Source organism: Passer montanus, unplaced genomic scaffold (assembly GCF_014805655.1).
Source record: "Passer montanus isolate IOZ18808 unplaced genomic scaffold, ASM1480565v1 scaffold106, whole genome shotgun sequence".
Taxonomy (NCBI): Eukaryota; Metazoa; Chordata; class Aves; order Passeriformes; family Passeridae; genus Passer; species Passer montanus.
This window is the reverse complement of record NW_024357170.1, coordinates 2722200-2739223: the sequence shown is the minus strand read 5'-3', so window position 1 is coordinate 2739223 and position 17024 is coordinate 2722200. Positions and strand designations below refer to the sequence as shown.

The following is a 17024-nucleotide window of genomic DNA, read 5'->3' as shown; positions in this document are numbered from 1 at the left end:
CTTTCAAAACAGGTTATGTTAGCTTAGTACAACTACTGAAGCCTTACATTAGCATCAATTTGTGTCTCCAGCTATGAGCCCAGGGATTTATGTCTGTAGCACCAACATTTCCTTTCATAAATGCTCACTATTAAATTAGTATTTTAAATGGTAATATTGAATGAGAGCTCGTTGCCCTGTGGTATATTTAATCCTTTCATTCTGAGCAAACTCTAACCTCACAGTAGCACCAAGCAGTTGACAAATTTCATGCAGGTATTCAGAGAACTGAACTGCGCTTACCCGTGACCATTCACTGTCATCACATAAGGGCACCTTTAAAGAGCTGCATGCACACCACAGATAATTCACCCACCACCTCCTTCTCCTCTTCCTCACAGAATGACTGAAGGAACTCAGCATCACAGTTTAGAATCAGTATAAAGAGGCACCAGGCCTACAATACTAGAAAATAATCTGCAAAGAAAGCCTTTTATACTGAAATTTGCCCTATCAGGAATGCTAGAATTTTGGAAATACAGCATTTTTTTCTGTGTTTCATGACAGAGAACATAAGTTATATAACTTGGCATGTAACATTTAGAAAACCTAGTGGTTTCTTTTAAAAACTGCATTTTAAGTTAGGGACACTGCAACGACACATTTTAGAGATGTGGAATGTGCAGCTTATCATTGTAGGACATAAGATTTGAGACACAAGGTCCTTAGGCCACAGAGCCAAGTAAAGGGAAAAGAATTTCAGTCTTTAGGTGGTCAAGGAACACTAGATTAACTGTAGAGAAGTTAAAACAATAAATGAAAAACCTAGAAACACACTCAAGACAACCTGAACTCTGAAAAACATGATCTTATACATTGTTTATTCAAGACTCTCTTCTCCAATTTCTGAGGTAAATGGCAAACATAGTGCAAGACTTCCCCCTTCCCATTCACAAGAAGTATTTCAGCAAATTAAAAATGAAGAATTCTTTTATTTGTAGCAACTCACCAGGAACAAAACAAGAAAAACAAATCCTGTGCTTTTTTGTTTCAGTCAGAGCCAATTTACATAATGCCTGGCAATTTTCAGATTTCTCAAGTAGCCGTATACAGTACATGAACATACATAATTTTGCTAGTTAGAATAATTTCCTGATCATTCTGAGCATTGCACTATTTCTTGCTAAACAGACAGCAGACAACTAAGACATGAATGAAGTTATGACATGAAGTTCTAAGTCTTCATGTCCTACACATAAAATACTTGTTTCAGAAAGGTAAATTGTAAGACTACAAACTTTCTTACCATTTCAAGTAGAAAAATAGATATTAAAAAACTATAACCCCACTTTCATTTTAGTATCAACAAATACATCCATCTGAAAGAGATAGTTTATTACATGATATCAAATTCACTCACTGTTTACCCTGTTCTCAGAAACACTTCAAAAGGAAATAACCAAGAGTTTATTTCTTAAAAATACCATTATAATGGTCACTTTTTTAATGTAATCAATTCATTCCAAGAAAATTGTGATTCATGATTTTGTATCATTCTTCCTACCTGTTCTAATTTGAATTAACCATCAGTTTTAACCCTCTTCCACTGCAAAAAATACTGAGCTTTGCTGCTAATAAATCTCAGTTGATCCTATTTTGCCCCATTTATCACTTACAGACACTATAGATGCTGTCATGTCTCCATTTAGCTTAACCAAGAACACATTCATTCTGATTTTATAATTTTCTCTCAGGCATGAGCACAGGAATGTAATCTGAAATTCTCTGCCAAATCTAAGATTTAGGGAATCTGTAAGGTCCAGAAAAAACCACAGAGGTATCCTCTGATAAGGCATTGATCATCCTGTAGTTGGCAGTACAGGCAGCTTGCTTTTACCAAGGGAGCCAAGCACTGACACTGATAGGATCTTTAGTGGGAATTTATCTAAGAGTTTGCAACCTCATTATTCTACAATTTCACAGCACTAAACACAAAGGGAGAGTCTTAAATTATGTTGGCTCCTTCACCTCAACTGTTAGACTTTTTTTTTAATTTTAAGGCATATTCATAGAGCAGCACAAAAGCCTAGAGTGTTAAACACACCTTGCAGGTTTTTCTGGTACACTGAGAGAAAAAAGAAGAGTATTTTCATTTGTTAGCAGCCCAGAAGGTGACAAACATTCAGCTATTGCTAAACTCCTGTTAGGTAATTTCAGCATATCGTGACAAACATTATACCATAAATACTTCAAGAGTTTCAAATGCTTGCAGATAGATTTGTCAACTCTTTTTCCAAGCTTGCAGAGCTTATTCATAACAAATCAGCCTTTATGAACTGGAATCATTCAAAAGAAAGTCAACAAGGTATTTTTAGGGACAAATACTCCTAGGCATGAAACAGAATAATAAGCTTTAAAGGTTCATAGTCAAACCCACACATACCAATGGCCAACATACTATTTCCAGCATTCCATTTAACCATGAGGAAAATTTCTTTCCAGCTACGTCAAACGTGAAGTTTCCAAACATTTCAACCAGCTTAAACATCTACAACCACTGTGTGGTTTTTAGAAATAAGAATAATTATCTTGGTGCATAATTAGCACACACAGTCCAAGTACCTGTGAGCATTAGTTTAAATCTTAAGCTAAATACACCACTAAAGCAAACACTAGCAATAGAAATGAAAAATATTCCATTGCTCAAACTTAGGAGGAGATTTAAAAAACAACTATGTCACAGGAATCTACTATTACAAAGTCCAAATATTTTTATCCAGAATGTTGCATTTGGGTCTTGCTTTGGTTGGTTGGGATTTTTGTTTTGGGAAGGAGTTTTTTAGTTGTTTGTTTTGTTGGTTTTTTTATATGGTTAGAAGGGGGCAGGGAACAATGGCAATGCAAACAGAGGCCAAATTTAATTCATCCATATTACACAGAGGATCAACTTCCACTTTGAGAGGTTGAAAGTCTTATATTGCTAATGGATTCTCAGCAAATCCTTCAGAATGCAACAAAAGCCCTACGTTCAGCACTTTAGAATGCACATATGTCCTGTCCTCCAAGGGAACTGCTCACAGGGCTAAAATAATCCCAGCTGCAGGTTTAACAGCTGTTCAGTGACTATTTCTGTGTGGGTAAGTAGGTGTTTGGAACACCCCTGCAATAAATGGGCTCCATATTGCTGATGCTAGCAGAAAGTCAGGGAGATAAGGAAGCACACAGTCTCTGAGGGACCTAGAGCTCATTTAAAGTAAGTGCCTCCACAGGCAGGGTAGCTTCTTTTGATGTCTTACCTTGCAAGATATACATACAGTTCCCTTTGGTCTCTAGAAACACTCTCATTGGCTTCCTTACCTTCACAGGTATGTAACTGAACAAGAGCATTGGTCTCATCTTGCCCAAGGCATTTTCTTTTAATAATCCCTTATAGTGATTACCAGCATAAGGTTGGAGCTTAATAAACAGAAAGCAAACTTTATGATGCATTTTGTTAATTATTAATATACCAAATTCCTTCATAGACATTCCAAACTACTCCAGTAGGACAAAGCCAATAGGTCTCATGCCCACTTCTCATGTTTTAACTAAAGCAACACAAGGTTGGAACTAACCAGTTTTTGGACTGGTCTATTTTTGGATGCAGGAAGTCCCACAGATGATTATGATGCATTACAGCAGTCATGCAAATGCTAAAACTCCATATGATAGATGAGAAAGAAATCGAAAGGCTTTCAAACCGTACCTTTTACACTTTCCCTTGGAAAACCTGCTGCCACCCTGCTTCAGGCTATCAGCAACAACCTTGGATTACCCAGAGCACATCACCCTTGTCAGCTAATTAACACAGATGAAGGAATCCCTTCTTAGAGCACATCAACAAGATTCCTCAGTCTCTAGGATTTCCGCACCCAGGGAGAGTCATGAGCTTAACCAGACACACCAAGGTACATTGAGACAGAAAAATAAATTAGCACAGTGAAATTTCCACCTCTTAGATAATTTAAGACACTAGTACAACTTTGATTAAATCCTCCAGTGCTATTGTGGGAATTACTCTTCAGAAAGCATTTTCTTAGTATTTTGCAATTCTTTGTTCTCTAAGCAAGCTGTATCAAAACATGTACAAAAAAACCCAAACCATGTACAAAATTCTTTGACTCCTAAAGTACTTTTGTTCTACTGAAAAGGATTCGTCATCCTGCTAGAAGACAAAAAGCCTTAAAGTAGTATCTTGGGTTTACCAAATAACACTTCAATTTATTTACAAAAGCTGCTGCTATTTCTTTGGCACGCTTAACAAACATGTATAATTCTGAAAGCCTGTTTTTTTGACTCATATCAGCTGTTCTGATATAAGATACTACCCCTGCCTAAGCCTTGACCTACCCACATTTTTTGACTGCCAGATCTACAGTAAGCTATCACCATGAACACAAGTTCAAACAGCAACTTCTCCAATTCCCTTTCAACAAGACAGCAATTTCCCAACCACAAATCAGAACCTGATAACAATATCTGTGTTGTAATAAAAACTACTAACCTTTAGAGGAAACCAGTTACTATTTGTATGTATTTCCAGCACTGAACTTAACTCTCAGTGCCAGAACTGGAAATGTCCATGAACAGTATTGAAATAGCAACTTAATAAAACAAGTTTAACAGATTAAGTAACCTGCACTGAACTGCTCCATGGACAGTCTGAGCATATGCAACCTGACAAGGTTAGAGTAATAAATCTACTACCAGGCAATTACAGACTCCAGATTTACATTTTTTAGTAAGAAACCATAGCAAAGGCAGTGACAGTTCCAAAAGAAACCAAAGCCTTCTAGAGTCAGCAAACTGATAGAGAACAAAGTGTTTCATGTCCTAAAGACAATGAAATTTCTGTCAACAGCAATGGCAAAAGCTTTGAAGTTCACTTATCAACATTTTATTAGGTACCATTCTCATCAGCTCAACAGAACAACCAACTTTCAACAACTGAAAATGTTTTAGTTTCAATAGATATACAGTGAGCAAAAAAACAGCTTTGACAATCAGTTTTTCAGCTAGGTCCCAGAAACTTTACTCTTTTCCAAATGCCTTTAAGAAAAAGATGGACTTTGCAGCACAGTTCAAAGGTAAATAAATCACAGCTATTTTGGAGTGTGAGGGAACAAACTCGAAAGCTCACCCTGCCAGACTCACACTTCTGTGCCACAGCCGAGTTCAAATACATTCACTGCTTTCAGCTGTGGCACTAAAACATCAAGGTGGCTTTTAACAAACTGTAAGCTGACTTTAAAAACAAAGAAAAAATTTACTGTGTCAAAAATCTTGAAAAACCTCTAACAAGGGCATAAATGTCAGAATCCATAGTAACAAAACAACTTCCAAATTAGGAGTTCTTCTTTATTTCCTGTGACATGAGACATGAAGCACTCAGCTGGCATTCCAGAGGCACCACAGCTTTTCTAATCCAATCAAACAAAATACTTTGATCAAAGCTGTTTAACCCTTTTGAGAAAGATTAAGACCAGAATTCAAAGTTGCAGTCTTCAGAAACAAACCAACCAATTCAGAACATATAAAAAAGAATGGGTTTTAGACTAAAATGCAGTCAAATTTAGTTTGGATAGATGACTCTAAACCAGAAGTATCATGGAATGGCTTGAATTGGAAGAGATGTTAAACATCGTCCAATTCTACCCCCCTGCTATGGGCAGGGACACCTTCCACTAGCCCAGCTTGCTCAGAGCCCCATCCAGCCTGGCCTTGGACACTGCCAGGGGTGAGACACAGCTTCTCTGGGCACCCTGTGCCAGGGCCTCACCATCCTCGCAGGGAACAATTTCTTCCTGATATCCAATTTAAACCTGCTCTCTGTCAGTGTGAAGCCATTCCCCTTTGTCCTGTCACCCCAGGCCCTTGTCAAGAATCTCTCTCCCTTTTTCCTGTGGGTTCCCTTCAGGTACTGGAAGGCCACAATGAGGTCACCCCAAAGCCTGCTCTTCTCCAGGCTGAACACACCCAATTCCCTCAGCCTTTCCTCCCAGCAGAGCTGCTCCATCCCTCTGATCCTCTTGGTGTCCCTGGCTCCAGCAGCTCCCTGTCCTTCCTGTGCTGGCCCCAGGGTTGGATGCAGCCCTGCAGGGGGCACTCAGCAGAGTGGGGCAGAGAGGCAGAATCCCCCCCTGCCCTGCTGCCCTGGGGCTCTGGGTGCAGCCCAGCACAGGGGGGTTCTGGGGTTGGGGCAGGGCCAGCTCCCACCCACAGCATCCCCAAGTCCTTCTGCCAGGGCTGCTCCATCTGCTCATCCCTGGCTGGATCCATCACACAGAGGGATGTGCCCAAGACAGGGGCAGCACCAGCACCCGGTCTGGTTAAACCTCATGAGATTCCCATGGGCCACTGCTTGAGCATGTCCAGGTCCCTCTGGATTGTCACTGCACCCTCAGCTTGGTGTCATCTGCAAAGCTGCTGAAGGTGCCCTCGATCCCTCTATGCCTTTAATGAAGATATTAAATACTGGTCCCAGTATGGACCCCTGAGGAACACCACTTGTAACCAATGTCCACTGGGATTCTGAGCCATTGACTGCTTCTCTCTGGATGCAGCCACCCAACTAATTCCTTTTCCATCCAGCAATCCACCCACAGAATCCATGTCTCCCCAGCTTGGAGAGAAGGATGTTATGGGAGACCATGTCAAAGGTTTTACAGGAAACCACATAAATTACATCTGTACCCTTTCTCTTGCCCACTGATGGAGCTGCTCAACTGGAAAAGGTGACAACGTTGGTCATGCAAGATTTGCTCTCGGTTGCATCAAATCACCTCCCTGCCCTCCTGTCACCGTGATATTTTAAGAAAAATCCTTAGTTAGGATTTTTCCCCTCCTGAGGAGCTGAAGGCCTCAGGAAAGAAATGTAAACAATAACTATTTGCTACTGTGGAATGCAACAGGTGCATCTTCCATTAGTCCATGTGGATTGTTTTCACTTGATGACCAATCACAGCCACCTGTGCTGAGGCTGTGAGCAGTCAGAAGATTTTGTTATGCATTTCTATTCTATTCTTGTTCTTTGTAGCCTTCTGATGATTCTTTTCTCTCTATTATTTTAGTATAGTTTTTATGTAATATTTAATATAATATATATCATAAGATAATAAATCAGCCTTCTTAAAATGGAGTCAAGCCTCGTGTCTCCACACATGGGGAGTTAACAACACCCTCCTTGTGCCTTATCAGAGCTTCTAAGAAAGTCTGTCCTATGATCTTCCCAGGCACAGAGGTGAGTTTGACAGATCAGTAGTTACCAGAGTCCTCTTTCCTACCCCTTATAAAGCCAGGTAGAATGTTTCGCTCTTTCCTGTCACCTGGAATTTCATCTGATTGCCGTGGCTTTCCAAGCATCATTTTAACAAGAACAATCTTCGTGGTTATACACCAAAAAAAGAGACAGCACAGACAAACCTATAACAAAACCAACTGATTGCTATACAGAAGTCTAACATTTCCTTATCCAAGGATAAAGAAAGGTATGCTCATGCATTATACATTAGTCTACTCATACTGCTTATGAAACAGACTGCAGTCCTGGCCTTTTGGAAAGAATACACAGACAAGTCCAAGGAAACAGACTTAAGTAGTAGTGTTTACAAAATGATATAAGTCAAGTCACCAACAGCACAAACACCTATAAGTATCAAGTACATTTAAACAAACCTTCATGAAGGCACTAATTTAAGGTAATTGTCATTTCTGATCATGCTTTATTGGATTTAATTCTTTGAAATGTTCTGTAAACTAGGATGATTATGTTTGGACAAATTTGAACTCATTCTTATTCACTCAGCTTTTATGCTTCCAGACATGATTATTTGATGGAAGACAACAGCTTGGTACAGAACAGCCAGCCAGAAATCACGTTCCACTGCCAAGTATACGATGCACAACACACATCAAAATATCCCAACACACATCAAAATATCCCTCCAGAATTCTTTTTTCCTGACTGCCTCCTCGTTTTATTTTGAAACACTTCTAGCAAGCAAGACTGCTCAGGACATTGTCTCAGCACATAACAAACCACACAGTAAAACTGAGTTTGGAAGGACCCTCTGGAGATCAGGTAGCTCAATCCCCTGCTTAGAGCAGGTGTGATAGCTCAGATTGCTCAGGATCACAGCCAGTTGAGAGACATCTCCAAGAGCAGTAGTTCACAGGGTTCTCCTTTCTGCCCCTTTTAAAGACAGGTAGAATGTTTCGCTCTTTCCTGTCACCTGGAATTTCACCTGATTGCCATGGCTTCCCAAGCATCATTTTAACAAGAACAATCTTTGTGGTTATACATCAAATGGTCCCAATAGTTTGTCTGCAGTCATCCTACAAAGGACCCCTACAACAAAAGGGGTCAAGGCTTAAAAGAGTGATTTTAAAAGAACTTATTTATAAAGAAGACAGATATATTTAACATAACAGTAATCATGTCAAAAAAACTGTACTCACTAGCATTAGGCCTTTTACAGAATATACTGAAAAAACATGAGAGATCTGCACCAAAATGTAGTATGTTGTCACCACAAAGAGCACAGTTTAGAAGTCTAGAAAAGCTTACATTTCCAAGTACAATATCAGGTCACCAAAATCAAGCTGTCTAACATAGGTGTCTGGTAAATTCAGACAGGTTCTCCCAAGGCATTTTCATGTTTGCTATAGTTCAAACTCAAAAGAGCTCCCTCTCAAATGGTAGAAGTTTGTCCTACTGAATACAGCTAATTTGGACAGTGTACTTACCTCCAATTGTGTCAGTATTGACACTGCCAAACCTTTCTTTTTACTCAAAGAAAACGACTTGTTTTTGTAAAAGTATCTCTGCTTTACAGATTTTCCTTTCTTCAGGGCTTAAATTATCACAGCATCTGTGTCAGATTGGGGCAGCACAAATTGCTGATATCATGAAGTACTTCATATTATCTTTCTGTATGTATGCTTTTACACTGAGATAAGAATAACTTGTCTCAAGAAAGTTTATACTTATATCTAGATACAAACAGGAGACAGGCAGTACCTCCACACAGTATCTTACTTTTGTAATTTATGTACGCTTACAGTAGCTTGGAACAGTTACTTGAAATTTAACACTGATGATTTTAAAAGCTACTCACATATGGCCTTCCTTGACAATAAAAATTGACAAAAGTTCAATTTTGTATTCCATACCCGTACCCAAGTGGATGATCTTCAAGTCTGTGCCCACTAAAGCCCTCAAAAGGAATAGGTCAAAATCCAAAAGGTAATTTCTACCCTGAAGGCTATTTCTGCAGATCACAGTAACCAATGTGCCTTGTATTGCAGCTCTCTCCACAATTTACAGTGCACAAAAATGAGATTTTCTACAATACAAGTAAAAAATAAAATGAAAATATTGAACAGAACATTTAGATTACCTCCCAGAAGCTATCACTAGAAACTTCTACTCCAACAGAATCATCATATGAGCCAGACATTGTTATATATGAAGAGCTTCTAAGTATTCAGAGCTTAAACACCTCCAGAGTCTGTAAAAAAAAGAAAAAAAATTATGAGCATTGTTAATGAAGTGAAGTTTTGAAGTTATGAAAAAAATTATGTTAAGCAACTTCATTCAGTATTTTGATATCTAAAGATGCCAAATAAAAACAAGAGGTAACCACACAGGGCATTTTGGAACAGAAAACTTCTACCACACAGTTTGTGGCTCTTATCCTGACATTTGTTGTCCAGAAAACACTCAATGCATCTGCTTATATCACAATTCACTAGACTCTTGAGTTCATTTAATGATAAAATTTCCTATCATAACCCAAAGAAAAAATTGAGCAGTGAGATGCTTACTCATTAACTACTCCACTTTCAAAGCATTCCTACAAGACAATCAGCTGAACTTTGCTTCTGCAACAATAACCGGCACCAAGTCCTATTCCTTTTCCACTGGAAATCTGTTATACAATGAAACCCACTGGAAATATTTAAGACAAAAATTTGTTGATCTAAAGAAAAATAAATGTCTCCTTGTCATTGTTCTATTTCAGCAAAACGAACAAACAGAAAACCCATCAGCTCTGAATTCTGAGCTTTATTAGAAATAAGTCATTACCTTAACAATTCAGGCATTTTCACTTTTATAGACACAACTGCAATGGAGAAAAATATAATCTATCCTCATCAAAGCAGATGACCTTATGAATGACTTCATATGAAAAAGGTTAGGGTTACCCTGAGCTAACATGTAAGATTAACATCAAAAACATTACTGAGACAAAAATCCAGGCATTTGCATCCACAAATGCAGTTTGTGGGCTAGAGACCAAGAGGTAGGAGAGAAAGGAAACAGCTGCATTCCAAAACACACAAACAAATCCCTGTCTGATCTCTGCAGATATTTCACCAGGTTCCCCTGTTTGGCTGTCTCATGACAAGTTTATCTCTAACTACTACCAGAAATATATACAGGTAAATAGATTTTACCACCCCTTGTGGAATCAATACTTTTATCAGTAGAATGTAAGTTGAAGCTCCCTCTCCTTTTTTTTTTTTTTTTTTGCTTTCTCTTAAAGTACCATGGCCCCTTCAAAAGGGGGCTGAAAACATCTCCAAACCTGACCTTGCTGCCCAGTGGTTAGGACAAGCTGCTGAGAGAAACACCACTGAAAGACTCACAGGCAAGGAAAATTCAACACTAAATTGGCATTCCTGGAATACACTGAGAATAACCATGCCATAAGGCTAGGCACTTGTTCGTAACAAAACCCAGCTACTGAAACAAAATAGTTTTTTGGAGAGTTGCAGCACAAACATAACAAAATTACTCTGGCTGGGAAGACAAGATGTTTCTCCTTATCAGTTTTTCATCCAATTATTTACATAATGTAATTCACAAAAAAGCTTACATAACCTTAATGCTGAATATGGAACAAAAACCACAAGAGGAACATCAATTGTTAGAATTCTATTTTTAAAAGACAGACAAAATATATTAAGGGTTCTACAAAATGGCAAACTAGAAAGGAAAATCATATAAAGGCAAATTATTTTTACATATTAATGCAACAATCTTCAAATTTTGTTATTAGTAATTATCAAAAAAACAGCTTATCCACCTGTGCTTTTACTGAACCAAGTGGGAAAAATTTAAACACTGTGCAATTGTCAGTTTCTCTAGCAGCACACCTTTACACAGAATGTGTTCTTTCCAGATAAATTTTGTCCCTTGCCATTTTACAATACATTCAGGTAAGCAAAGATTACATCTGTGGTAACACAAGTGTATTTTTCCACATCCTTTTTTAGACAGCTATAAAGCAGTATAAGGAGGAAACCAAACTGCAGTAAGCTTGCAACTAGCTGGACCAATTCATAAAAATAGTTTAAAATTAAACAGCTAGGCATGCCATGCAGAACAAGGCAGGAATGACATTCCAAAGGTTGTCAGGAAGGCTTAGGGCAGTTTTTCTCCTCTACATCAAGATCTTTGAACCAAAGTGTTCACTGCCATTTGGAATAGATCTGTCAGACAGCTGGAGAGCTGTTGTTTTCAGCAACTTGGAAAAACAAACTCTGAAGTATAAACTTAGAGGAAAGTTTCAGCCCATCCCATCCAGTCATCCATCCCACTCTCCCAAACCACACTAGCAGTATTTTTTCCCTCCAATTACGGTTAAAAAAGACAATGAAAGTGTTCTGAAGTAATAATACAGTGTCCACTTACCTTTAACAAAATAGCTTAAACTATATCATTCCTGCAAATTTACTCAGAAAAGTTACATGGAAAGATTGAAAAAGTTCAAACACAGGAACATTTTCTTAAATGAAGAAACAGGTTGTGGTGACTGGATTTTTAAAAAACCCTTTTATTCCTCCTCGACTAGAACTATATAATACATGGAGTTATCCTTTTTTTCCATGGAAGCATTAAAACTATCAGCACTCAGGAAATACTGATGGAATAAAAGTCTTACTATGCCAAATACTATGCTGTGAGAAAGTATGAGCAAGCGCATTTAGGGAAACATTGTGAAGTCATAGCAACAACTGGTACAGAAAAACAGTTTTTACAGCCCTACTTAAAAATAAACTATATACTGAGATAGGAACATTAAGTGGTATGAGTCATGCTACCCTCACAAAATAGAATTATTACAGAAGCCAGGCCTTTAGCACATTTTTTGTCGGGGTTTGGTCCTCCTATCCTCCAAGTAAATTTGCAGAGGTTTTCACAAGTAAAGTTCATTGCACTTTTTTTTTGTTTTTCAGGGTCCTCCATTTTACTGTAAAAGAAAACCTATGAACAACTACAGATGTCACTTAAAATCTAGAAAATTTAGATGGATACAACAAGAAAGATGAGTTCTGCACAGATTCTGCACAAGTGATCACCAGCATCTCACAGAGTTGGGGGTTCTTTGGTGAGCTGGATTGCAGCAGAACCAATAACTCCATAGGAAAGCGCAGTGCTACACCCACTTCCTATATTCTCACAACAGTTTGGCTTCACCCACTTTTGTTCTTCTCATTCCACAACTCCAGGCACATCTCTTTAGCACCTTTTTCTTGTCCCCCAACTGCTAAGCAAACAGTAGCACAGCGCTATAGCCACCAAAAAAGCAGCCCAGAGAAAGTCTTACCAGTTCAGAGCCCCTGCTGCCTTTTGTCACAAGCACACTTTAGCCACAAGAGCTTATACAGGCTAAAAATAAATCACAAAGTCCAAGTGCAGAAAGTAAGTCCATCTTAAGCAGTACATACTGTAATAGCTACAGAAATGATGCAAACAAACAAGGCTTTGGTTTCTTGGCTCTGAATTTCAAGCAATTCTTGTAAATTAGGATACACTGATCTTTGCCACAAGGAAATGGACCTTAATACATAAAGGTGGCTTTTTTTTTTTAAGCTTCCTCTTAGGGAACATTCTAGCTATGCTTTACACTACAGGCCTTGAATTTCTTCCTCACTGCTAGTGCCCCACGGTGTGAAAAAAGGTGCTATAAACATCCTGAGGGCTTAACATACAAGGATTTTAGAAAATATTAACTAATAATAAGGAGCAGACCTTCAGATACCACATGCAAAAGCAGCTGAACACAAGATGCTGCCTCAGCTCTCAAGAAGTTGGTTTTGATATTACTTTGAAAGCAATTTGCAAAATTCCTAGCTTTGTTCATGTTGAAACAATTGGATTTTTTTTTTCTGTGCAACAAATGCACACTGTTAAGAAGCTAAAATAATCCACTGAATCTCAAAATTTCTTTTAAGGCATCTTTCAACAGGAAGATGGGAAAAGGCTTTTAAAGAAATCCTTCAGTTAAACCCCCTCAGGCTTTTAATAACAAATAACTGATGAACTCTTATTGTGAAACAGGTAGGGTTGTTTAAAGTGAAATTTTAACATTCTGACTTCTTTTGGAAGATAATGTTTATTTTGAAAATATATTTCACTATACTCAAAAAGACAGCATTTAAAAAATCTAATTACAGTCCCATGTACAATAGGCTGCTTTAAAGCATGGCAATCACTAAACTGTGGCCCTAGGTGACAAACTGGTCCACAACAGAGAAACATCTAAGAGTGATGCAACTTTCCAAGCATGATCAGCACAGTTTGCTCACGACTCTCGTGCAGATGGATCTTGAAAACCAGCAGGGATGGAGATGGCACAACCTCTCTGTGCAACCTATTCCAGTGATTAACTATCCTCAAGATGAGATACAGAAGAAAAAAAAAATAAAATCCATACTTAGAAAACCAACTGGTGTCGTCATACATTTTCTCCAGGGACTCTACAAATACAAGCTGAGACAGAGACAGTCTACCAGCCTCTAGGAGAGAAAAGCATCTGGTCACATTACCTTTTAAACTTATTTTTGGAATGATAGCATTTGTCACCATGAATCTGACTCTTCAAGATACCAAGTTTCATGACTAAGGAGTGAATTACTTATGTACAAAGACATGACTCAACTTCAATTAGCTACTCCTAAGAATTTTCAGCTATAATATTTTCCTTATTATTCACTGAATTCTCAGCTTTTGTTCCACACAGAACAGAAGACTTCCATGTACAGAAATAAATACTGTGAACTACAAGTATACCTGCCATGAATATGCCCAATCTCATTCGCTGGTTAAATAAAGCAATTTAGATGTTACTTTGTTTTCTATTTTGTCCAAAGAACTTGCTCTATAAGAGTTCTCAGTTTATTTAGGGTTGGAATCTGTTTACTGTTTACATAGAAAAAAGTAACAGAACTTCTTTAGCAATATTGTGAAATCATATAACAAAAGCTGTTAAGAATCACAGCTACTGACAGTGTAAAGTCCGTGAATTAATATGAAAAGTAAATACAGGAAAAAAGAATGCTTCAGTTTACACATTCAAGTGACACCAAAAAATTCCAGCCCCTGGGTGCAGGGAAGAAATGCATCAAACTATGATTAATCACTGCTAGTCAATGCTGTGAAGTCTTCTAATTGCAATCAGTAGACATGACTGCATTTTAGTAACAGAAATTAGGCATTAGATTTTTACAGGTAGAGTCTCAAATTGATGGCTTGGGTCTAGCTCTTCTTCAATCTATAAAATAGGCAGAATAGCACCCTCCTCCATAAGGATTTAAGATAATCCATTAGTCTAAATGAAGAAAACAACTACAGCAACAAACACCAGAGAAATGTCCATAAAAGGTAATTGAATCACTGTTTCTTGGGGAATTCAGCCTCTATGTTATAGTTGGCAGAGCCATGCACCAAATGATTTTTGGAATGAAGTTTACAGCAACCTATTCAGTGAACTGTGAGCAGTAAAGGAAGGAATCTAGGAAATGCATGCTGTGTTACACACTCTGCAAGCTTATTTCCTACCAGGCACACTCCTCTGAGACTGAGAGCAATGTTTATTCCTAGATTTTCTAGTTTGGAAACTGAATAATTTGCCACCTAGACATTTTTCAGTTAGCAAATAACATAAAATGACATTAAATAACAAAAAGCTATCAGTTCATAGGAGTCATTCATAACCCTGAGTAACACAACCCTCTGCACTTCTCAATTAAGGAAATCTTGAGTTTAAGGTTGCTTGATTCACAACAACCTCTTTGGTATTGCATTATAATTGCCCATGCCCACATCTGTTAAATGCTGAATGTGAAACCACTGAAAGTAGCACACATTCACTGCCCTAAGTACACAAGCCATGAACACACATTCAAGCCATAGTTTCAGCACACATCAGAAGATCACTAAAGAGATTAAACTTCTATGATAATTACCACATGTAAAAAAAAAATCCCCCACAACTCTAGTGAGGAGACAGTCTCTAAAATTAAACTCTTCAGGCACATTAACACTGCGTGATGCAATCTTACAGCAGATACATTTTACAATGCATAATCAAAGGAGTAAGAACAGCTATTTTGGTCCTTAGTGATTATTTTACTAAATAAATGAAACTTAAAATTACTGATCAAACAACTGGAATAACACAGCACAGAAGTATATCTTAAACATGAGGCAACAACCCAATGTTCTCAAGAAGACTCTTAGCCTGCACATTTTATTTCATCCATGTAAAATAAAACCTTGCTCTCACACTCCAAAAAAGACTGGCAGAGCCCTGGAGTTAGCAGTTCTTATCTCCTGTCCTCCCTCCCAATAATTAGTGGCAAGACATGCTGGTTAGACATGTTGCTGTTACACATGCCGGTTTTTTGCACATTCATGACCTAACCATCCCCAAGAGCTCAGACATGCTGCCAGCAGAGCCTCCCTCTGCATTTTTCCAATTAACCAGGAGATACCTGAAACAGCAACACTGACTTTGGGGAAAAATTATTATTTATTCTCAGCTTGACAAGCCAATGCATGTAGGTGTATTATTTTAATTGTGCACTTTTTGTTCTAACCAGGGAAGCTATTAATTGCCTTCAGAGGCTTTGCAGAGGTTTTTATTTAAAGTTAGACACTGACCACAGAAATTATTAACAATGCAAAACACATGTTTTAAATGGCATAGATATATCAGCTAAGATGCAAAGTTGATGAAGTGATGTGGGGAGCTTTAAAATATTTGCATCTATTTAAAACAAACCTTAATATTTTCAGATTATACATATTTTTAATCTGGAGGTATGAAGGAAAAAATCCACATTACTGTTTTCTTCACTGCAAGGAAAAAAGTGCATAAAATTTGCCTTTGAGTAAATTTTGCCAGAAAACCAGCTGAAGAACTCAGGATTATTTGTCAATTAAAATAACATTAAAAAATATTCTTCGGTTTTTCAAATCAGAGGTTTTCTACAGTTTAGGATCAAGTGATTAAAATGATAATGTGCAGGAAGAACTTTAATTTAATTACAGGTCTTCACCCTTTCAGAATGTTCACTTTTGTAACACCTGCGACATCACACACTCATTTATATGTCCTGTCAAAGTCTCCCAAAATGAAATTAACCATAATATCTTGCCATCCCTACTAAATAAATAAAATTAAGATAAATATGCTTTTAGGTTTGTTTCAAAAAAAGCATGAAGGCAGCAAAAGACCACATATCTTCAACTTGCAAATTACACTTTGCAAGCATTTAGTTAACAAGAAATCTTTAAGTGTCCAGATACTTTTAAAAATAAATAATTGACCCTTTAATTCCCTAATCTAGTGGGGAATTAGATGGCTTGCTATATACACTCATAATGAAAAGTTATTTTTGTAAAATGTCAAGAGAAATATCTAAAGCATATATATGTCATATTTAGTTTTAGTAGAATTTTACAACAAAACAAGGGGAGTGCACAGCAGTGATATTGATGAATTCTCCAGGAGAGGAACCATGAAACAGCATTCACAGCCACACTGAAAAAACAGTTGCAGAGAGCAGTGACACATACACAACTGTTCTATAATGGTCTGTAATTAAAAAGCAAAATAGAACATTACAAGAAACACTGCCTCAGACATAAAAACTTACGAACTAAACACTGCTCTACTTCAAAACAGAAATCCCAGAAAAGGACATAAATAAAA

The 17024-nt window shown here is 37.7% G+C and overlaps 1 protein-coding gene across 8 annotated transcripts in view; it reads right to left on the bottom strand.

Annotated features, from left to right (window-relative positions):
- PACSIN2 (protein kinase C and casein kinase substrate in neurons 2) overlaps window positions 1-17024 on the bottom strand; it is a 53505-nt gene that overhangs the window by 16700 nt on the left and 19781 nt on the right. For 7 of the 8 annotated variants that reach the window (XM_039719820.1, XM_039719847.1, XM_039719859.1 and 4 more), the window contains one exon: window positions 9417-9527. In XM_039719820.1, coding sequence (XP_039575754.1) covers window positions 9417-9476 — 60 coding nt within the window. In that variant the 5' untranslated portion in view covers window positions 9477-9527. Of the gene's footprint in view, window positions 1-9416; window positions 9533-17024 lie in introns of those variants that run through there. The other variant, XM_039719878.1, reaches the window with a different exon arrangement.